Source organism: Anarrhichthys ocellatus, unplaced genomic scaffold, assembly GCF_004355925.1.
Source record: "Anarrhichthys ocellatus isolate YVR2014 unplaced genomic scaffold, GSC_Weel_1.0 scaffold3, whole genome shotgun sequence".
NCBI lineage: Eukaryota > Metazoa > Chordata > Actinopteri > Perciformes > Anarhichadidae > Anarrhichthys > Anarrhichthys ocellatus.
In genome coordinates this window covers 3704700-3729289 of record NW_022280033.1, presented here as the reverse complement: position 1 = coordinate 3729289, position 24590 = coordinate 3704700, and the positions used below count along the sequence as shown (strand labels likewise).

At 42.5% G+C, this 24590-nt stretch overlaps 2 protein-coding genes across 2 annotated transcripts in view; both read right to left on the bottom strand.

The window, feature by feature from the left end:
• Window positions 1-1891: 1891 nt before the first annotated feature.
• LOC116400396 (TBC1 domain family member 12-like) lies at window positions 1892-20668 on the bottom strand. The gene is made up of 13 exons (XM_031878209.1): window positions 19146-20668; window positions 12687-12819; window positions 10027-10151; window positions 9490-9572; window positions 9126-9243; window positions 8888-8994; window positions 8699-8782; window positions 7967-8061; window positions 7710-7781; window positions 7347-7475; window positions 7129-7238; window positions 6685-6943; window positions 1892-6590 (listed from the first exon to the last, which is right to left on the bottom strand). The coding sequence occupies exons 1-13, from the start codon at window positions 20366-20368 to the stop codon at window positions 6519-6521; spliced, it is 2610 nt and encodes an 869-aa protein (XP_031734069.1). The 5' UTR covers window positions 20369-20668; the 3' UTR covers window positions 1892-6518.
• Window positions 20669-22100: 1432 nt separating this feature from the next.
• slc22a15 (solute carrier family 22 member 15) overlaps window positions 22101-24590 on the bottom strand; it is a 9179-nt gene continuing 6689 nt past the window's right edge. Inside the window, exon 13 of the mRNA XM_031841853.1 lies at window positions 22101-24084. Coding sequence (XP_031697713.1) covers window positions 24040-24084 — 45 coding nt within the window. The 3' untranslated portion in view covers window positions 22101-24039. The remainder of the gene's footprint in view (window positions 24085-24590) is intronic.

Sequence of the window (24590 nt, the reverse complement as noted above, 5' to 3'; positions counted from 1 at the left end):
GATGCCATTTTAACTTTTTAGACAAACAAATTTGGAAATTTCTCAATCAAAGTGATATTATATTAACTTGCAAAGAAAGCAGGAGCACTCTAGAATGATGGTTATGACTCATAGACTTAGCTGATGTTTGAGCTAGAAGAAAACATGTTTTCAGCTTCCTGTGCAACCAGACGTCAAGTAAACAAACCACTGACGTCAAACATTCAAAATGTTTTTAAGGTAAACTGGAGGTTGTTATGCCTTTTCCTTATTGTCTAGAGAAGGAACACTGCTGTCTATTCCTCTTGTGTGTTACATTGTGGACTGTGTCCATCAACACTACTGATTGATTTGACATTTGATTTATTTCTGAGTGTTTCTTTACAGATTTCCACTCTGTTGCTGCTGGTGTTTTTCCTTCTCTTTAAACTCTCATCCATTCCCCTCCATGCAGCCTCCTTTGCCCTGACCTCGGCCTCCCTGCCTCCTGCTGTGGTATCCCAGAGGCCCCCGGGCACCAGGCTCCTTCTTCCCCTCCAGCCCCACCTCCACAGGAAAGCCCCCAGACTGCCGCCAAATACCTCCACAGATTCTTCCTGTGGCTCAGATGCGGCGAGAGGCCCCTCGCGGCTTCGCCTCACTTCCACCGCAGGGACTCGGAAATACCTGAGATCCCCGAGTGTGGTCGCCGTTCATCTGCACCGCTTTGACCAAGATTCACTACTAAAGAGGTTCAAACCACAGATGTTCACAGTCGGATTCAAATCAGATTTTTTTTTTTTTTTAATACTGATTTAATCTGCACACAAAACCATTCTCAGACCTGATGAAGCTTAACAGTCCCACTGGTGTTCTGCAAATGGGGATCAGATCTGCATTGGACAGTCAAATTAAATGACCTCTTTAGTTTAACAAAGACCAAACACTATTGTCAACTACACCTCTCATAACTGTACCATGGGCTGAGACTCACATGATGTGTTCTTGCTAATTGCTCACAGAGTAATAATGATGAGATATTCACAGTAACCTGATGTGTCCATTGACAGCTCAAAGAATAAAGCTCTGAAAGTTACAGCTGGTCATCAGTCTCCATCTAGTGGTCTGAAGTGGACATAGCACAACTTCCAACGATTACAATAACTTTAGTTCCCCTATAAAGCAGATGAAATTGATTCCATTTGCAAGTATCAGTCACTGAAGCATATTTTATATGTTGTTAAATACTGTCGAAAAAAGTAATTGTATAATATGTCAAAAAAAGGTTTTAATAAAAAGTCTTATAGTATGAAAAAAAAAATAACAATAATCAATGTATAGTATGTCACAATATATTATGCAATAAAACAGTCATAGTATATGTTGTAATAGTAGTATAATGTGTTGTGCTGGTGCTGTTGAAGTTGAGATTTAAATGACAGAAAGAAGTCAGTTTGCTGAGATATTTATTTACACATTCAACTAGTGGCCATTATATGAAAAGAAAAAACACTTTTTACAGTTTATTTACATCACCTGTAAGGCATTATGAAAAAAACTTTCCACTGAAATTTGACAAAAAAATAAAACGCATAAACAAATGTAAAAAGCTGAATGAATCTACATGAAAGTAAAAAATACAACTAAGAGTGATGATGAAACTTAAATAAAATGAGTACATGGAACATATATGAGCTGGAAATATCTAATTAATCTCATCTTCCTTTCTGCAGCTGTGTGAATATGTCATCAATAATCTGGAGTGAGATGAGGGAACGTTAAATCAACCTGCTGAGCATTTTGAATTACTGTCAATGTATCTCCTGCCTAGAAACAAGACAAATTTGCACCTTTTTCTTCCAAATTAAAGGAGTATAAAAGAGTGAAGATGAGCACAAACACACAGACAGTAGCCTCTTTCATCATCAAGACATTTGTGCGTCTAGTTTGGAACATCGTTTACTTCAACAGCTGTCATTTGTTTCAGTTTGTCCGGTCAGAATGATCAATACTGAGCATGGACACTGAGAAGAAGTCTGAAAACATGTTTAAATTATAATTTGCTAATTTAATGTCTTGATTAGTAAAATGTTCTCTGTACAGGATTTAGAGCGTATCTGTTGCCTCCACGTGACTCTCAACATGGCAACACCTGAGGCAGCTGCTAGGCCATTAGCTTTAGAGACTCGCATGCACTAAAATGCACGGCTGGCTTGGATATGTAAACAAAGCACAGAGAAAGTCGCATTACAACACACAGAGGGGGAGTGACGTTGTTCTCTGCTCCACTACGTCTCTACGTAGCTAACGGTTGTTTGCTGCTATATCAATGCTCTGAATCCCATTTGTAGAACCCTTTACCATTCTGGTGTTTCAGACACTGACATTCAATGCATTCTCAGAGAAACTGTTTGTTAATTTATTGACATGACAACAAATATTCATATAGCGTATAGTACATATTAATACTGGAACAAAAAAATCATCAAATATCTGGATAAACCTTCAATAAAATAATAACAGAGCTTAAAATAAATTAAACGTGTTGCTATCAACACAGAAATATTTGTGTTTAAGTGACACATTTTCCATTTTGGGATATTAAGCGTGATTTTTGGCCAAAGCCAATTCAAATACAACTGAATTCAACATTGTTTATTATGAATAATAATGATACAGATTGAAGATTTTTGGGTGGCAAATGGATATCGTTGTCTAAGACCCATGCAACTCCAATTTTGGCCATTTTTAAGTTAAGTTTTAAGGGTTGAGATCATTTTTTTTGTATTATAAAACCTCAGGATCCATGAGACAAACTGAAAATTGGGAAAAGTCCATCGAGCTATAACAAACAAGGCTGCAGGCACACAATGATAACAGACTCCCCCAAAGATCACAGGTATGTAGTAAATAAGGATTCAAAAATACAAAAATAAAACCACAGGAGTCACATTGATCTTTTTCTGTTAGATCAGATTTATGGTGGATTAATGGAAACCTGGAGAAGAAACCTGTTCATTAATGGGATTTTATTACCTTTAAACCAACAATTACTGCAAGTTCCTTATTGAGCTTAATTGCGCTCGGTGTAATTAGTGTACCTGTTAAAAAGAGCAGCTCATGTTCACAAAGTGCTTATTTTGTATTGCCTTCTCGGATTCATTGGAGGTGTTTTAAGAGTTGTGTGTTTGTAACTGAATAACGAATGTGATGCCAGTGAAAACTGCAGTTTCTTGTCTAAATTTTTGGACATGCATGCGTTTATGTATTTATTATGCATGTTTAACTGTATGAAATCATGCTGCTTCTAACACCTGTATTACTGACTCAGTCTGTGTCAAATTTTACTTTGAAAAACACAACAGTATCTGAGTTAACTCCCTAAATAGCTGAGAGGTTATGAGGCTGTCTTAGTGTAAAGTATGTGAGAGTTTGCAGAAGTTTCTGGAGTTATCTGATGGCGCGTAAAGCAAAAATAAAATGTATATAAATCACATCTCGCCTACATGATTCAATAAACACAAACAATTCAGCTGGATGGTGAGTTTACCCCCAAAACAACACTGATACCAGCTTGGACACATGAATACTGGCTTCTGGTTGGTCGATGTACAACAACAAACCCTTATCACGGAGTCATTTGGTGCAACACTAGTGCGATGCAGAAACACTCACCAGAAAAGATGCAACCTGGAGAACAGGAAGAGCTCGGCTGAGAGACATTCTGACCCTCAACACATCTCACTGTCTTTTCTAAAACTTTCTTGTTTGACTAGTTTTGTTTCTCAAAGTATTAATATGTGATACTTTGCAATCAATTCATTTCCATTTTATCACTCTACACGGTGACATTTTGCATTTTCTGCAGGAATCACTTGTTGCCGTTGTAGCAACAATAACTTAATCATTTTCAATAAGAAAGGGGGACAGAACTTTAAAAAATGCATAAATAAAACCACGTCCCGTCTTACTGCCTCACCTAACATCTCGTCTCCCTCCCACCTCCTCTTCCTCTCCCTTCCTCCAGGATTGCTCGTCGTCTCCAGTGAGTTTTCTGCTTCAACAACCGATAAAAGCTGCAGTCGACGCAGAAGTTCACACTGTGAGAAAACTACAGTGTGGCTGCTTGGTCCACGTTTTTAAGGCCTGCTCATTTGCTGGTAGGTAAGTGGAAAGTATTCGCCATCAGTAGTGTGTGCGCGTATGTGGAATGGTCATCGAGAGGTAGGGATGAAATGGAGGTGAAGGCTTATAGTGTGTGGAAATCAAAGGAGTGCTAATAACAAAGCGGACACGGAGGTGATGTAAAGCACTTCAACAGGCCAAAAGACCTGACGGGGCGGCGTACTGTTAGATTATAATCCAGATTAAATAAATGGAATCACTCGGGGCTGCTCGATCTAGAACAGGAAGATAACTCCATCTTTGTTGCTTTATTCAGTATTTTAGAGAACTTGTAAGCTTGCTTTTAAAGGCACGAGAGCTTCCTCAGAGTGCCTCCTTTAAAGGTTAACGCTGCATAGAGGGTTGTAAGTAATGACTATTTTTTTATCATCAATTAATCTGCAGATTATTCTCTCAGTTAATGGAGTCATTTTATGTTCATATACTTATTGTTTCAGCTCTAAAAACAATTGATCTGAAACTATTCTGACAGTCAATCCAACGTCAAATTTCAGAAGCTGGATTGAGAGAATGTCACTTTAATTAATCATATAAGTAGCTGTAGATCAACTAATTGATTAATTGACTGTGGGGGCGGTAAGGTCAGCAGCAGACATCCAGCTGTACAAAGGATCATATAAACGTTTGACGAAAGTGAACATTAGATTTGTGTGTCACAATGGAGGAGAGTGTTGTGATGAAAATGCTGTAACGTGCAGGTGCTTTTTTTTAAGAGTTCATTAATATTAACTTTCAATCTGCTGCTGAACTTAATTTTTGCATTCTCACAGACGACGGAACAAGCGACAAAAGTTCTGCTGCAAAGACTAAAAAGCTTCGTTCTCAAGCTGAAACTAGTAAAAGCTAAAAGCCAGTATTGTTGCTCTGGTATCTGCATGTTTTGCCGACATGTTTCTATTGAACCTTGGTCGTCTAGTTGTATTCCCTCCAACCACAGAGAGAGGAAACAATGAGGCACTTAATGCCCCGTGTATTTAGTTTGAGCTCGTTCTGTGTAGTTGTGTCTCCATGATGCAGCTCAGTGCTGCATATATAAAGTTCTCTGATAGATCTGGATCCATGAAACACTGATTTAAAACCCGCGCTCCTTCATGTAAGGTTCATATGATCAGTTTGACCCAAACAACATTTTCAACAGCTGACACTTCTGTCTTTTTTTAGCAACAATTGATTTGAATCCACATTTTATGAATTCATGTCAATAAATGACCAGCAGAAACTCTACCAGAGTTGTTTTTTTACTCTAAAAATATTGTTTGGTTGAACACCAACAAGGGCAGTGACTTTCTATGCCCACCATCACTAAACTTCCCCCATATACCTTTTGATTCTGATATTAAGGATGACATTTTCTGTAAAACATCTAAATATTTAGTTTTGCTTGTACTTTATTACGATCACTGATGAGATGTGTATTATTTGATTTCTTAATAATTATCAGAAAGACTACATTGTACAAAATTATTCCATTTCCCCCATTATTTTGTGTCCTGCGTTCTCTTCCCATATTCCCGTGTGTTTTCGCCTACAGATGAGCATTTTAAAAAGCTAGGATATTAAAGTGGGAAGCTAATTTATCAGCTACAACCAGTATATCAGCATCAGCCATGCTACTGCAGATTTCAGATGATCCAGAGTTCAAGCTAAAACAATGCAAATCAATAGTAGTGTGAAATCAAAACCTACGAGGAGCTACAATAACAATTTAAACACAGAGGTCATTTTTGAAGCCGTTAGAAAATCGCTAGCACCGAAAATAAGAATTTGAGCCGTTTAGGAGAATTACATGGGGCCCAATGCTCTGTGTTTGTGTCCCGACATGGAGGCAGGATTCCCACAAGCGTGTGAATATTCCCTTCCAGTCTGCAGGTGAAATAACAGCATATTATCTGAAAGTCAGTTTTAATTTTTCCGCTTCTGTAGGCTGGTAGATCAGTGACACTGCTGCTACAACAACAACAACAGGCGCTTCTCCGAAAATCTGTTGGAGAAATACTGACAATGGCTGTTAAAGTTTAGAATTAACAAACCACTTTGGTTTCCCGCTCGGGTTCCAACAAAGATTTCGCTTCTTCCTTCACCTGCGCAGGCCAACAGCTCGTCTCCGGTACAAAATTCTGACCTCAGCTTCCACCTTCACGGCTGGCTCGTGTTCACTTCAAGCTTCGTAGCGACGCCTCTGGAGGGAAGGTTTAGCTTCAGGCTACGTAGCTTCAAGCTTCACAGCTAACCTCGGATGTTAGCGGTGCTGACACGGCGAGCTCGCTTTTTCTTCTGAAGTTCATGGCTGGCTAGCATGACCTTCAACCTTCACAGCTTGCATTTGACGATTAGTTTGAAGAAAGGTGGTCGTTTAGCGTCGAGGGTGGCTAGTGTTAGCTTCTCAAAGCCGGGCTGGAGTTTTTGTCCGTGTCTTTATTTCCATCCTTCATCAATGCAGAAAACACCTGTGAGGAAACGGAGAAAATCAATATCTACTTTTTATTTAAAACTCATTTGAAAGTCTTTTTCAGAGCCCTGTTCTGTGCGTGTGATGCTGACCTGAGCCCAGCGGCGGTTTTTGCTGATCATGTGTGTGTTGGCCATGGCGGTGAAGAGTGTGTGTGCCTGCAGGTCCTCCGGCAGGCGGGTTAGGAACTGGGCGATGTGGATGAAGTCCATCTGGAGCAGGACTTGCTCGAACAGGCGCAGGATACCGAGCCCCGTCCGAAACAAGCTCTCCTCCCCGTCCCGACAGAAGACGTCCCACACCCGACACGCCACGTCCAGAGGGAGGGACTTACTGTACAGAGTGAAGATCCTGGACAGGGACACACAGAATCATACTTTTACTTCACAAAATCAAAGGCTCTCATTCGAGTACAAAAATCAGGAAAAGGAGTCAATTAGACAATTCATAATATAGAAGAAAAAAAACATACTTTTACATGATTAAAACATCTGAATACAGAATATTTCAAAGACAATGGAGTATTTAAAACGTACCAGTCGATCAGATAGAGGTCAGGGGTTAGGTTGTTGATTTGGAAGTGGCTGAAGAGACGAGGCAGATTCTCCTCAAAGAAAACCTCAAAGGCTGCAAAATACTTCAACATCTGACACAGACGGAGAGAGAGTAAAGAGATGATGAGGGACTGGGCCATACGGGAACAAAATGAGGAACATAGATAACAGTTATTGTGTGTGTGTGTGTGTGTGTGTACCAGTTCGTGGTCGACTCTGAAGAAGGCCATCTGACATGGTTTATTGAGCAGGTTGGCGAAGGTGATGAAGGCTTCGGCCTCCTCCAGGTTGAGGATCAGCACGGCAGCGATAAATGACATTCCCTGGACCTGAAACATAACAACAACACAGACTCCAGATCAGCATTAAAGACGGGCTATTAATGTGGATTCTTGCCGCAACGGGTTATGTCTAAACATTAGACACCAAATGTGTACAATGTGAAAAGGCAAAGAAACCGTTCCAAACCCTGCAGGATAAAATCTAATTCAGTTCAATTCTGACTGTAAACAATTAAATATTCGCAATTATTGTTTTGAGGGCGGACAAATAATCAAACTCACGTAGCCAATGTCAGGTCTGTAACAGGTGTAAGCCCCCAGCACACTGTGGAGGAGGTCATGGTAGGGACCACCCTGCAGAGAGACAAGAGAACGTTAAGATTTTAATTTAAACGCATTCAAAAATGACGGTGGCGGAAGGCAACAACAGACAAAACAAAACAAGTTCTAAAACCAACTTGTCCTCACAATGATAGAAATACAAGAGCACACACTCCTTGCAGAGAGATGACACACAGCAGCTGTTACAGAATAAATACCTTCTGGAAGATGAAGAGAGAGGGGAAGGTTCTGGAGATGTCTAGTTTGATGAGGTCCAGACTGGACTCCCTGTCAGCCAGAGACGCCCCTCCGTCTAACAGGAAAACACACGAGAGAGAGTTTCAGCGTCTTATCTCACTTTAGAAGGTTGTGTACGTTTTATTTTATGGCACATCTTCAAGTTGACTGTCAGGCTCAGTTCAGACCTGAATAGTCATGTCTTACGGTTTTGCCCCGCCCATTGTACTGTACACATTCTTCCTGTCAAGCACTAGTAGTGTTGTAAACAATGAGTGATATTTGGGAACACTCAGCAGCTACACTACGGTGACCAAATGGTTTTTAAGTACCACATTGATCAGCCAGCAGTGACCAGGAGGACGACGTATGAAAATGGACTCAAAAATCCCATATGAGGACATTTTTAATGACTTTACATAATGTGATACATAATAATGACATAATGTCTCTTGGTGTAGATTGAATTACAAAAGTATGAAAGCATATCAGACTCTGCATACAAAAACACATCGACAGTGTTTTTGTAATCACTCTCACTGCCAGAGGGGTAGTTTAAGGTCTGCACAGAGAGTTGGAATTTGAGGATATAACAGCTTTTTCGAGCTTAAAAACGGACGGTTAATATTGATAAAGCAAAGTCATTACGTTTCCGCTCTAAACCAGACGCGCCCTCGTTCAGGCAAATAATTCAGACCGGTGATGCGTCGTACCACTCTCACTGTCGTTGACTGAACTGGTTTCACTGTAGCTCCTCCACTTCTCTTTGGCTCTGGACAGGAATATCTCATACAGATCTACACAAAGAGAGAAACACAAACCGAGAATCAGGTTTTCACTTCGACATGTGACAGAAAAGTTCAGAAATTAATTCATTGTTGCTTGTAACGATCAGTTTGTACCCGGTGTAATGTTGAGCTCGTTGCCGATGGCGAGGCTCCACACTCGTCCTCTGACACTGGGAGGAAGTCCCTGCCACCAGAGGTCCCTTACCCGCCTCGTTCCCTTCCTGCACGCACACACACACACACACACACACACACACACACACACACACACAATGAGAAAAATAAACACGCTGCACACCGAAACACACACGCTGTGTACACAACACACACACACTGAGCTGTGGAGACGTACACGTTGTCCCAGTGCGGCAGGATCTCATTGTTCCAGACAACCATGGCGTTGGAGATGCTGTCCTCCTGTCTGTGCCTCTCCTTCATCTGACGCTTCTTCCTCTGGGCTTCCTTCATCTCTGAGAGAGAGAGAGAGAGCGAGGCAGAGATAGAGTGAGACGGTACCAGGTTTTACTTGCATTTAATCTTTGGTCTTCCTGTTGACTAACTTTCTCTGTCTGAGCCAAGCAAATCTAATCAAAGCAGAACAATGACTCTGCATCAAATAAAGTGAGGAAGATTGTTCAGGTGAGGAAAAGAGGCAATTTTAGACGCTGGTTGCAATTAGTTGGTGCCGTTTGCTCTTTGTGTGTGTTTGTGTTTACCTCTCCTCTTGGCTCCTGCGACCATCTCATCGTACTCCATTTTGTGTCTCTGAGTTTCCTCCAGAGATTTGGCCGGTAGGTTCCTGAAATGCAGAGAACCAGTCTGAGAGTTTGCACTTAAAAAAAATGACTTGACACTAAGCATGGACTATATGCAAATGCCGATTCAGGACATTATCCTGATGATGATCAAAGTATGCTTCAAACTCTTAAAACGGCACAAAAACATCCTGGAATCACTTTACATTTTTATATCAAACCACACACTACTTAACAATATACAATAAATATTAAAATGAAGTACTAAAGTGTTTTAAGGCTGCGACTAACGATCATTTCCATTATCAATTGATCTGGCAGTTGTTTTCAGGATTAATCAAGTATTTATTTATTTTATCAACCCAGGTTTCTGTGGCAGTTAGTAAGAATCAATAATGTATAAAACCAATATGAAAACCACCATAAGCCACATTTCCTCAGACTGAACCAGTGAGAGATGAAACTTTAGCTCCACGTGTGTCTCTGATTGGTACTCACGCTGGACGGTCCTCCAGGATGAGAGCTGTGGTGGAAAGAGGCTCAAACTCCAGGTTCTTCCTTCTCCCTGCAGCCGAGGGAAGCGGAGGACCCGAGGACAAACCCAAGTCCTCCTCCAGCTCTTCCTGTGGACACACACACACACACACACACGGCTGTCACAGTGATCTCAGCTCCTCTCTTATCTATGTTATGTTCAACTTAGTGATGGACAATAAATGAATAAATCTCCATCTGTGGGTGACTGTGTGTGTGTGTGTGTGTTCATGCGTGCACCATCAAAGCGACGAAGCATCTACGTGGTGTGAACGTTGTTTACGAGTGCATGTATGCGGCCTATAGGTTGCTTAATGAATGTCCACGTTTGTGTCCATGTGTAAGGGGAACTTCTGTATCTGAGGTCTAAAGGTCGAAGTGATGCACAATAAACAGTTCATTCAGAGGAGCAGGACAGCTGCGGGTCAACGAGACAACAAGCCTTTCATACACGGATCTCTGAGCATCGCCAGCAGAGGGAGAACGAGTTCACTCTCGGACTGTGATGATGGAAAATTCAACTGCTGCTGCTTTGTCATCAGTTTCACTACGAAGTGAGAGTCATATGTATAAAATCAGGTGATTTAAGTCAGTTAACTGCGTCGTGAAAGCTGCTGTGTATCATGTACAGAGTTTTTACAGCCACAACATCATCCGTGAGATCCAACAACAACAACGTTGGGTGATCGGGTCTGGCTCACAGTCCTGTTTCAGTTCATCCCAAAGGCGTCGGATGGGGGATTGGGGGATGTGGTCAGTCAAGTTCTTCCACATCAAACTAGCAAAACCACTTCTCTATGGAGCTGGCTTTGTGCATGGGGACATGGTCGTGTTGTCATGTTGAAACATTCCACAAAGTTGGAAGCACACTGTAGTCAAAATATTATTCAATGCAACGATCTGAAGACCTTCACGGGTCCTCTTGGTTTCTAATAACTGAGAATGAGGTCATGGAGCATCCTATTGTATTGTCGTGGGTCTGTGGTGAGTCCTCATACTTTTAGTTAGAGTGTGATGTTTGCAGAGGAATCACATCAAGATGCAAAAAGCGTGCAAACTGCAGAAATGATTGTTGATTAATCCCGGTGATAATGAGGATTAGTACATGATCAGACTCACAGTAATCCTTGGTAGTAATTCCTGCGTTGTTGCACAGTCTGAATTCAAAGGAAACAGTTTAAATGAAGTAAGCCTTTCGCCTCCCCCTCCATAGTTTTGTGTCCGACGTGTCAACCAACTGAAGCCAAACCACATCTGGCCGGTTCCTTCATCATGTGAGCTGAGCGAGCGCAAAGGCCAGCAGCCGTCAGACGGTTTGCAGCACCGTCAGCTTTCAGTCCTTCTCCTCTGCCTTCACACTACACAGTAGGGTCACAGATCCTCCCTGCAGCTGCAATAAGCATCGCAGGGATTTGCCGTCTTCATCGAGGGTGCTGCAGCAAAGACGGGCCGGTGCCGAGGCCTGCAGCTGGAGGATTGTCTGGAAGCAGCTGTGTCACACTCTTAGTGCTTTTTTTTGTGTTTTTCTGATATGAAAATCAAACCTCTAATTAAATTCAACTGGAGAAACAAAGCTGCTGCTGCAGCAGTGTGTGTGTGTGTGTGTGTGTGTGTGTGTGTGTGTGTGTGTGTGTGTGCGTGTAGGATACCACCTGCTTTAGACGACAGCAGAGGAACAGCTGTGTATGTTTGAGTGTGTATGTGTGTCATTGCTGGCAAGACCTTATACCCGCAGCAGGTGGGGGATAGTGGGTTGAATTGAGAGTGTGCGCGTGCGTGAGTGAGTGTGTGTGGTTAGGGTTGGTAATGATCTGCATCCTCAGCTGCAGGCAGTGTGTGTAAGTTGCCTAGCGACCACATACACACACACAGTAAATCCATTTAACAGTCTCTTTCCAGCCACCATGTTGTACGTAAGCAGATGCAGGCTAACTGCATTAGCCTCTGGAGCCAGACGCACACACACCATCATCAGGCCGACCAACCAAACATCTCACGCAGGGTTGATGACACGCTGCACTTCCCTGTATTTAAAGCCTTTAACTTCTTTGGTCACACAGAAATACAAGGCAGCATCTGGACTTTACCTAAATCGATGTATAAAAACCTTTCACAAACATAAACGCCACGCATACTCAACAAGTTTTAAGAGCCCAAGCAGACGTCTGCAAGTGACGTTGGCCTGAGCGACAGTCTAAAACACAAACCTATTCAGTTTACAGTTACAACACTAGAGAGAAAAGCTGCACATTATACACAACAGCACACTGATTCAGCACTTATTGCTCACTATATTTACGTGTACACAGGGAACCAGGTGGAGAGAAATCAAGCTAACACAGTGAATGTGCACCGCAGTAACATGGTTACTGTGAGAGCTGATTGTTATCTGATCTGTAGTCCATTATTAGAAAATAAAAGCAACCTCACACACTGAGGGTGTCACAGGAGAGGAGTCAATGGTTCGGACACTATTGTTCCTCGCAGTAGATTTCCATTTAAACCTTTTATTTTGCTACGAATGAATCAGAGCTGGTTTGTTATTGCAGAACATAAACCAGAAAACAAAGATGTCGCCATCCTGGAGATGGCGGTGATGATGCGAGTGTGTTCAAAGAGCCGACCTGCTGTGTGGACTCGGTGGAGTCGGGGTCTGTAGTTGGATCTTCTTGAACTGCTGTCTTGCCGAACAGTCGCCACCCTGTTGCATTGTGGGACAATGCCTTGGGCTCTTTGGATTTCCTAGTAAACAGGCTCCTGAAAGAGAGACAGAAGGAATCAGTATCACAGCTAAACTTCATAAATCTCTAAGCTGATCCGGACTCATAACTCAAACGTATCTTTCCTAGAACTTGTCCTCAAAAACATTTATACCGTTTTTTTCATATTCACAAAGCCTCACTGTATCAAATGTTCATGTACAGAACTTGTGCATCAGAGCAACGTGTTGCACATTCTCCCTGTTTGTCCAAATGTAGTTCTGGTGTTGATGATATGATCGCTGCAGGAAACCGTCTCCACACAGGAAGCCACAAATCAAAACATAAAAGCAAAAAATGTGTCTCTTCAAAAGCAACGAGCGGAAAAACTTTCACCCGGAAAAAACCTTTCCACTTGCTGCAGGTCAGACTGAAACTGTAAACTGCACCTTCCCACCATTGGTCAACACAGCAATGACAATATGTTGCAATACACTGACTGACAGAGAGACTGACTGACATATATCATCAATATGTAAGATCATCTGACCTCTATACTGAAGTAAAATATGCAAGTTCATGTTGTTAAAACAATTTATACACCAAACGTTACATAACAAATGAACCAAATCACTGAACATTCACCAGGGTTCCTATTATCTTCTAAATTAACTTAATGTTGATGCGTTGAAAACCTGTTGGTAACATTATTATATGGGTCACATTATATATATATATATATATATATATATATATATACAGTGTTTAATTGGCATTCTTCTAATGAACATCTCTATATTATTCTTTCAAGGAAGTTCCTCTGTTATCAATAAGTGGGTACTTAACATGCACTATCTCAGAATATTGTTTATTTTACTATAATTCATTCTAAATTACACATTTTTCATCACATTATCCGAGTGGCTTCTGAAATGTTGAGTTCTTGACGACTTAAGAGCTGCAGAAAAATAATTCAGTTCCTCAAAAATGAATGAGAAAAGCGCCGGCGTTACAAAGAGTGAAGATGTAATGAAGGGGATTAATCTCTCATCATCATCATCATCATCATCATCATAACCACAGTCGTGCAGCTGCAGCGCTTTTTGAAATGATGCTGGAGCAAAAAAAAAAAACAAGCTGCCAGCTCATCAGTTTTGAATTTGTTTCAGTGGAAGAAGAGTTTGCTGGTCAGCTGGTGGAAAGAGAAAGAGGGAAGGAGGGAGAGGAACTGGAGGATTATGAAAAGGAAGTGAACGAACACACACACACACACACACACACACACACACGTAAATATTATTCCTCCCTTCTCTGCTGGCTCAACTTTCTTCACTCTGAAGTGTTTGTGTGAGAATCCAGCAAAGTGTCAGAAAACAAACTCTCCCTTTGAAGACCAACACTTGGACTCTTCCTGACAGCACATTCAGTGTTTAGGAAATGTACAGATATTAATATGCACAAACAGTTCATTTTTGTTGATTGCTTTTTCCTGCATGGAAGACGTTACTTAAGTAAAAAGTGTATTGAAGCAGAAGTAGACAGCGTCTTCTTTTGTGGAGTGAATCAACACATCAGAAACAGAAAAGAGGAAGTTATTTTCTAAACTTTCTGTTCAGTCGGTCTGGGTTTCACCAACTGCAGTAAATGACAAATCAGACTGTTGTGTTGTAATTGTGGGAAGCATAAATATCACAAACACGAGGATCAAACACTGAACCTGCAACAGTTATCCGAGTGTGGATACAGCTAATAGATGATGTGTCGGCCTTCTGGAGAGAACAAAATGAGATGCTAGCAGCGTTAGTCGGATCCAACAGGCCAAGTTGTCACTACTCATACTCCAGCACGCTAAACATAAAACACGACGTTTCCCTTTGTGCCGGTTACAAAGAGCTGTTCCTCAGATCAGAAGCTTGTTCTCACGCTGGAGTGAGACACACACCTGTAGCTAAACACTTAAAAAAAGAAAGCATCGTTTTGTTCAGCAGAGCCAGAAAGAAGCCACGAACACAACGTGCGCGTGATAAGATCGAACCCGATTCCCTCGGTGCAGTGCACAGGATGTGTGGTCGTAAATAATTAACCACGAAGGTGATTAGAGGAAATCTAATTCCCAAGCATGAAGCGTTTGTAAACTAATGAAAATGAACACAGAGTATCAGCGGGGACAAACAAGAACAGGATGCGTTGAGAAAATTCGGAAAGAGACATTGCTGATGGGTTGATGTGTGTTTCTTGGCCCTTCAATCAAACACCAAACACCACCAGGTGACAGCTGATAGGTCCACATTACGCTGAAGCACTCTTGATAGTGAACAAAACCACTTTAGTTGTGTTTTTGGGGGCAAACTGTTGTACTAATAGTTTACTTGTTGGCAATGATGTGACAGCACAAAGTTGCTGTTATGTAATGCAAAAAAAGGGATTACCAAATGGCTCAGTAACATATTATATATACGCACCACATGGTTCAACCACCCCTTCAGATAACACCAGAATCTCACTGATGCAGCCAATCAAGTAGCCAGTTTACACTCATTTAACAGTTTATCTTTTGGCTAATAAAACGCATAATAGTGGTCAGATGACAGCCGATGGGTGCTGCCTCTTCTGTTCTCCACTTTGTTTACCTGCCAGTAACAAAATACGGTCTACTCGGACTACAAACGGAAACCAGAACGCTTCCAATACCAACATTTTGGCCGGTTTACCTTCAGATTCTGTTTAAAGATGATTGTGTTTCTCTCACATTTCAGTGCGATTCAACCTCGGCTGATCACAAATGAGAGGATGCAGTGTTATTATTAATGTCCATGATTTTACGGATGGATAAATTGAGCCTTGAACAAGAAAAGTCACAACATGTTACTATAACAAGCTGGTGTTGAGAAGGTGAAGGTTTTGTTTTGTAAATCCACTTTAGGCTGATAGCTGTAGTTTAAATAAAGCAGCATTCCTGCTTGTATTTGTTAGTTGGAGCTGCTTTGATCTCCTCTACCACTGACCCCTCAGCAGTGAGAACCACACAGCCAGCGTGGAGCTTTTCTCTCCGTCTGTCTGGATTTCCTCTGAGACGCCGTGACATTCGAGCCAGCTGCCGAGGCCCGCGTCCAACCCAAATACCAGGCCCAGACACAGACGGAGATTTCACAAACACTTTTCCTCCACCTGCCAGCCGCACAACATTACACTGCATCAGTAATCACAGAGAAAGAATTTCCCTCTGGCTCTAAGAACTGCACTCAGCTGTCTTTCACTTCCTTGTACGTCTTTTACAAGAATGCTGTCAGGGTGCAGTTCCTCTCACGTATAATGGTAGTGATCAGATGTCTGAAATGGGATGAAGGCATTAACTGAAGTAGAGCTGCAAGATAGTACGAGTGTGTAGGAGGCGGTGGGGGGGTATTTATTTCTAATTTATGCCATTTTTAATAGATATTTTTACATTTTCTTGGCCACATTCTTAATCCCTACAGTCATCAATGAGCACAACACCGGATCTATTTGAATAATTAAAGAAATCTAAGATGTGGATGACGGTTCAGAGGTCTGGAAACAGTATAGTATTGTGGGAAAAACAAAAGTATCATTAAAATTAGCACCGAATCTGATTCTGTATCAAAGGAGAATCAGGACCAAATGAAGTGGATCTGGACTATCCTCACAACCAGCACTAGAAAACCACGTTGTGATGTAATGCTGGATCCCAAAGACTCACATTGCATTAGCTGTAGGTCAAGAGTGAACTGCCCACATCTTAGGCAAACACTTGTACATTCAGCCTATTTTAAACCCCCACTAATGTTTGTCATGTTTGTTAGACAGCGTTGTTGCGTTTGGCCTGGACGTCCGGTAGCAGAGATTTGGCTGTAGAAGCAGTCTCACCTCTGCCTCCTATAGTTTCTACGGTTTAAGACAAACAGACGACACGTCTACCTGCGGGCTTCAACCAACCTGCTCCACTCTCCTCCGATTCCCGAAAAAGGCCTCACGTGCTGCCTGGTGTCGGTCTGAGCACGAGATGGGGGCGTGTCAGACTTGTGGCTCATAGCGGATCAGAAACGAGGTCTAGGTGCGGCAGACTAAAACCTTGTTTCTGTACATTCCTTCCAGGACGAGCACAGTTTAAACGGGACATGTTTAACAATCATGTATCGGAGGTTACGGTATGATGAATAGTAGGAGACAGTGTGGCAACTATACCAGAGTAAAAACATCTTTCCTTAATTGAATTACTTTGATTTAGGATAATAATTGTTTGGGGGGGGGAATATAAAGCTAATTTGTTTAAAAAAACAATACTTCTTAATGTTTACAGCTCCGTCTTCACAATGTAGCATCAAATACTGTAAATGTCAAGAGTGACACAAAGACAAATACACTTTTTAAGGCCTGCGAGTGTAGTTGTTGAAAAAGGATCGTGTGATTGTGACAAAAATATACATTTTTCAGGAAGTAAGAAAGCCTGAATCTTTTTCACACCTGATGACACGCGGACATGTAGGCACAACATCGCAGAGGTTAAACGGTGTGATGAATCGGCCCGATGGATGAGCCAGGAGCAGAGGGAGCAGTGAATGTGGGCTAAGCCCTGAGGAAAGAGGCTGTACTGAGTCACTGCTCACTGAGCCCTGCTGTATCACTTACTGCACATACGCGGAACTGGGGCACGATTAACATGCGAGCTGTTACACAGCCATAGACCACGGACTGCAGCTCTGCCATTTCTATGAAAAGAAGCCGATATATGTCAAAATGGTCAAGTCGCCCGGCTATCATCCTCTTTAATCCTGCTATAAGAACAGAAGCCGATGTTAAATATGGAATTATTACACCATATCTCTGGCCTCTGTTAGGGCACAAAGCATCACTGCTGTAGAAGCAAAGGTGCATGTGGACAAAGGGAAACATGTTGTATGAGTGAGGAATGACAAAAATATCATTTCTGCAGGAGAAATCTGTTTAGTTGCTAAATGTCACGTTTCTCTTTTCCCTTTTCTGACGGGGATAGATGAAATGTGTTGCTGTGCCAATGTAAACGGGCTCCGATTGGAGCATAATTACGAAATAAATCTTAGTCTGCAAATAAACAGCCAGAGTAAGCAGTTCCTAATGTTGTGATTCATCAGTTAAACCATGTTAAGGAAATGTAATAGCTGACCAAAATACATTTCTGGTTTACTCATTGAACTCCATGTCTCTACGCTGCCATGGAGGGTTTTCATCAAACAACATACAAACATCTTCATTGGACAAATGTACAGATCAGAAAGGTGTCCGCCCGGGTTTCAATATCCAGAAGTCTCTCTCCCTCCTTCCAAACTCTCTCTCTTTCTCCATTTCTTCTCTATGCAACACAAAAGAAGACTGTTTAGTGAGGAAAGCAGATGTACACAGTGATGCGGGTCACAGGTTGAAATGTTGCTACTGCTGAAATGATCAATTAGTCCTTTATCTTGCAAATATATCCAACAACCTCTGGTGTCCGGTCGGACAAAACAAGACATTTGAAGACAGCGCTGTGGAGCCACTGTGTCCACATATCCATCCATGAACAACTTGAACGCCTCTGAACAAACAGTTGTGATTGCATATGTGGAATAAATTAATTTATTGCCATCCCGACCTGTTTGGCATATAAGGCAAACAAGAAAAACGGTGCTCTCTATTCTAGCAGGTGAAGCTCGAGGCAGAATATGAGGAATGAAGCATGCTGGCAGTGATCGAGAGGACGAAGAGTCCTCACAACAATTTCTCAACAGCAGCTCTTCACTTCAACTGAAAACAACTCAACCTGCCAAAAAAACACATTCGAGTGTATCTGGAGCTCATTGCCAGCGTGTGTTGTATCTCTGTATTCGAGTCCATGCTGAAATATTTATGTTTTTCTCTCTCGTTATAAAAAGAGTCATTTTTGTATTTTCTGGGGGGGAATCTCACCACTCAAGCATTGGTCTTTAATGTGGTAATTTAAATGTTTAAATTGGGATTAAAGTCAGGGTGACTTGCAGCTTTAGTGTGTGGAGTGTGAACTACTGCATTCCCTAAAATCTACAGTAAACGGGGATGAATGCACAAGAGGAGTGGACATTCTGCCTTTCTGTCGTTTCTTTCCTAAATCAGGAGTGGTGCAGAAACAGGGATTTTAATAGTTAGTAGAATATTGAAGTCTTTACAAATAGTCTGTTAAGGAGTGAGGATTATATATTATATATAAAGTAAAATCTTAAAATGCAAGTAGATGAGGACAGGCCCTTGCAGGGTAGAATAAACCAGGTACTCAGAGTATGTTTGGGTTAAAGTAAAGGTTGTTTGGTTTGCTTTGGGGCTGTGTGTTGACAGCCTACATGTGACTCAGGGGACGGATCGAGCACTCATATTTACCTGGTGAAGAAATCAGCTATGCCGAACCTCTTTGGCATCAGCTGGGGGTCCGAGCCGTCTGTCTGCTCGGACAGATCGGGCAGATTATCCGGGGCGCTCTGCCTGCGACCCGCTTCCAACACGTTCCTGAAGTCCTCCTCGTACCCCTCATCTCCGAAATAAAACCCCTCGTCGGGGGACAACGGGGTGGCATCGCAGCTGAGGGACAACACGACGTTGGAGCTAGTCCTCAAACTCTGCGGCCTGACGGGCACACTGAGGTCACTGAAGTCTTGCCTGATGTTGGGTTCAGAGAGCGCGCGGTCGCCGTTCACGTTGGAGAGGGTTGACGGGAGTTTGGCACTTGATCCCCGGGTGGGAGAGTCCTCGGATGGGTCGAGGAAGTGAGGGGGCTCTGTGGCATTCTCCCCCGGGCACTGAGAAACCAATGTCCCGCTGTAGTCGCTTTGGCTCCTCAGACAAAATCCCGACCCGGCCCCGTTTTCCTGCCCTTTTTCGGGGGAATAGTCCGAGTCGGACCAGTCACATGTTGCTGTGGTCACAATGTGTAAACCACCGTTTACAACTTTCACTTCCTCGCAGTCCACGTCGCACAGACCGAATCTCTGGCCCAGAACCAGCGGGCCCGTCTGTTTACAATAACCGACATCCGGACTGTCAACATCCCCGTTAGGCATCTTTACATCTGGATGCTGCAGGGCCGCGGTGGAGCACGCGCAGTCCCGCTGGTGCTTGCCCGTGCACGGCAGTCGATCGAGGGGGAGGAAAGTCCTGATGCTGCCACTGCCGGTGGCCTCTTCTCCCGGGGTGACGTCGTCGGAATCTGGGGTTTCCCCTTCGCTCTCTCCCGCAGGCGGCTGCCGGTCCATTGAAACCCGACCCCCGAGCACAGCTGGACAGGAAGCGCCTGTGGTCCCTGCGAGGCCGAGCCCTCCTCCTTCTCCGACCATCGTCGGCTCCTCCTGGCCGAATGACTCGGTGAATCCGTTCAGGACCCCCGAAATCACACAGCTGCCAGTCATCTGGCCGGGGAGGTACTTCTCCGCCGCGACCAAATCCAACATGATCCCCCTCTCGTGCTGTACCGAGGTGTCTCTGTTTACATTCCTCTCGTTACCGGTCACATACAGCTGACCCTTCCCGGCTTCCGTCTCTCCGCCTTCTTCGTTCTCGTTTAAGTCGACGACGAACGACCCTCCTCCGTTCTCCTTCGTCGTGTCCATGACCACTTTTAGTCCGTCGAGCGAGCCTCGGCCCCGGGCGTTAAATCCCGCAACGAGTCCTCCTGCCCGGTCGTCCCGGCTCCTCCTCCTCCGCAGCAGCAACAGCAGCAGGTTTTGTTGTTCTTGGAAGAAGGGGCTACCATTTTAGCCTTCAACATGACCTGACACTCACCAGGTGGAACATCTTAGTTTATTAATGTATTAAAGTAAAAGTATTTGTTCCGCCTTGAAGAAATGCAACGTCGACGTATTTTTTAGCTGGCTGCACCAGTGGCATACCAGTGGCGGTCCAGCGCCATCTTGAAAATACCCCAACAATGACGTCATGTCCCCCTCCGCCGCCCCCCGGCTCGCTCTCTGATTCGCTGACAGGTTTACAGTGACGCCTACTGGTCACTGCGTGTAACTGCACCAGAGATTCCTGACGCCATTGACCCCGTTAATAAAATACTAATAAAGTATTCAGAATGTATACCAGCGGTGGAAGAAGTATTTCGGCTCTTTACTTAGGTAAAAGCACTTGTTCCGAACTGTTTAAATACTCAAGTAAAGTACAAGTAAAAGTCCTGCATTTTAAACATTTTTCCTCAGAAACATTCCAAATATTATACAAAAACACCATTTCAAAACAAAGTTTGGACATGACTTCCGGCGCCACACGAGTGGCAGCCTTTTACAGCACTGAGCTTTTTGACTTGTTTCTTTACTAAATCTCTTGTTTGCACCATCCACTATGCTGCTGTAATCCTGTAAATGTCCCCACTCTTGGACTAATAAAGGATTATCTTATTTTATAGCCAACAGGAGACCATCGAAGTGTAAAGTGAGTTTGCTGACACACTGCATAATCAATCTACGGAAGTCATAAACAGGCATGACTAAAACATGTTTTAATATTATCTTGACAATAAAAGTTGATTATGCCATTATCTTGAGAAAACAAGCTTTATCGCGAGCTAATTTATTATCAGAATAAAACAAAAGGTTGTTTCCTTTTATTTGTTAAGTAATTAGTAACTAAAGCTAAATATAGTGAGGTATTTCCCTCTGATATGATGTAGAGTAGAAGTATGAAGCAGCATGAGAAGTGTGAGAGAAATCTCTCTCTCACTCTCTCTCTCTCTCTCACTCACACACACACACACACACACACACGTTTGAATACCTATAGTGTACTAAGAGACCTCTGAGAGAAGTGGTCTCATATCCGGAAAGGTACAAAAGGATCAAACCCTGGCCTGTTGGAGAACAGAGGGTTTGTTAGTTATTAATAAAAATAAGATAAGAAGCAGCCTTAACCAAGGAGAGTATGAGCAAATAAAGATACATGAGGTGGGACCACCCCGAGGTATAAAAGAGGTAAACAGCTTCTCATCAGTGTGCACATTGTAAACTAACCTGCCTCATGTGCACCATGCTCTCAGCACTCATGAAGTGTGACAATACTGCACTTCTGCATTGGCTTCAAAGTCAAAACTGTTTCTTCTAAACATTCTTTTGATAATGTTACTTCAATTTTGAATGTTTTAAATTCAAAGTATGGCTAAATCTTACACGATGCACCTTTGTGATCAAAATGATCTCAGTTTGAACCCGATACAGTTGAACTATGGCAGGATGAGAAAAATGACAGGAGGAAATGAAATGTTAGGGGACACAAAGTTAAACTGTAAGTAAAGACAACAGTATGTTCTGCAGTGTCACCAGAGTGAAGGAAACAAGACCCGTCATGTTCATGTTTTCCAGTCGTTTACTGTCTTTAACATAAATAGATCATTTAACATTTGAAGGACCCAGAGACATTGTATGCACAGAATATCTTCATAGTGCACGTTGTAAGAGTAGGATTGTATACAGATACAATACAAACTGATGGCATATAAAACATCTCAAACAACTGATTTCCTATATCTCTATTTACATCTCAACAATATCTTACATTTTATTTCTTTAAAAGCATTTATAGTTCAAGGCTACATGAGAAGGCACAAAGGGCAGTGATGACATGCTTTGATGCACGTACAAAAAAAAATGACTTACGTTTTTGTTCCAGAGTTGTGGTTTGACTGATTACTATTTATCTAAAGTCTAAACTGTTTCACACACATTGGCACCATAATAAATGAATGTGTCAACTGATCACTGTTTTGTGGTCAACATTCTGTGCAAAGCTTCTTTCTTTTAACAAAAATAAACATTAAGCATCTCTCAGCTGGGGGTGAAATCCCTGAAATGTTTCGGTCCCACCGTCACCAGCTGCTCTTCACGCAGTCAGACAATTCAGACCTACATGACTACGATTCAGATTTCCCCAAAAATCCCCCCCCATAAGTTCCTGACTGACCCTCAGGCTGTAGTGCTGCATGATTATGACTCAAACGGTGAAGATTAAAGCTTTGACTAATTTATTAAATAGCTGATTGCTGGGTGTTTTCTTTGACATTCTTTGCTGGTTACTTATTCACGTTTATCAAGATGTTGAGTGAGGTTCTCGTTCTGAGGTCGAGCATTCTTCTCCCTATTTTAACCCCAATAAATGCTCGTCAGAATTGAACCCAACAAACGCAACTAACATCTCTGATGAAATTACAGCCACTATTTTACTGCATATTTTTTTCCTTGACCATAAGAAAGCAGAAATAAGTAGCCCACTAGTGTATTATTATTAATAACAATAATAATAATAATAATAGTATTTATATTGCATGCTTAAGCACAAAGAGCCTTTAAGATTCCCAGATTTAACAGAATAAAAATGTAAAAGAAAAATCTGAAACCAATGAAAGCCCATACCTATACGACATCCCCAAATCAGGAACACAGCAGCTCTTATATATCAAGCAGCACTGAGCCCATACAGAAAATAAAAAGGTGCAAGGTGTGCTCTTTCAGATCAAGGAAGGAGAGCCTGTGGTTCGCATGATCCACATCTATTATTGAAAGTGTGTCATGCAGAGTGGGACTCTTACTGCCTTGGTTCTGGTCTTCACTTCGGCTCAAACACTCAAAGTTTTGGTCTCGTTTCGGTCTCGATACAGATACACTCTGACCGGGTTTAGGTGGTCTTGACTACAACACTGGCTTATTACACTTAAGCATGTGACAGGACGGAGCTAACCGCCAGAGACGCAAGGGAAAGATTTTGTGGTTTAGCATCAAGCACATTTTATGGTCCTAAAAATCTAAGTTAACTGTACTTTGAGGAATCTTAACATGTTGGAAGTCGGCATGTGTAGAGTGTGTGTAATGTCAGATAACTGCATCATGCTTCATTACACTTCTGCTATCAGCAAGTTTGATTTTCCGACTTCCCGGCATCTCTGGAATATAAAGTAAGTCACATATCTGTCTCTCTCAGCGGTCCACCTCCAAATAAGGCACAAAGACCATGACGACATTCAGGAGATTAACTAAAGGCAGCGGGTCGGCCGTTAAAAAAAGAGGAACTGCTAGTCAGTCGATTAACGCCCTCTTCCTGAAGGCAAAGCGTTGGTCAGCGTCTGCTTCCCTGCCCCATTTGAATTGTCATAGTTCACAGACAAACATGGTGACTAGTCCTTCCAGTTAATTATAACAGGGAGAGTTCACTGTTTTCTTGAGGCAGCAGTAAGGAATGAGGTGAAGACAATCTGCGTTGCTGCTCTGGTAACGGAGACCCGACACCGCTGGCTTCAGTCGTGGTTTGATTTACGTTTGTGATCTTCATACAAAAGAGCCTGTGGGGAAACAAAAAAGAAAAGTAGGACATGACGAAAGAAAGAAAGGTGATGCAGAGTGCAAATCATAACTGATGATGAGGGGAAGAGGTGATTAGGCCCGTCACAATGTTCCATTACGTTATCCAGTTTTTTCATCTGTCAGAAAACTGTAGGAGCTGCCAAAAGTAGTTTGTATTGTCGTCTGTAAGATCATTGCCCAGCTGATGGCTTTGTGTCTCCAGGAGTTGTTAGGGGTGGGCTGCCAGTTTTGTCTATATTGTGTCTCCTGCTTGTTTAAGTTATGGAGGTGGATTATATCATTACGTTACATTCTGGTCACCTGTTCGCAGGACAGTCTACCTGACAGTACAGTGTTCTTGCTGGCTTTATTTTTCCAGTGAGTCTCTCTCTCTCTCTCTCTCTCTCTCTCTCTCACTCACTCACTCACTCACTCACACACTCACACACTCACACACTCACACACACACACACACACACACACACACACACACACACACACACAC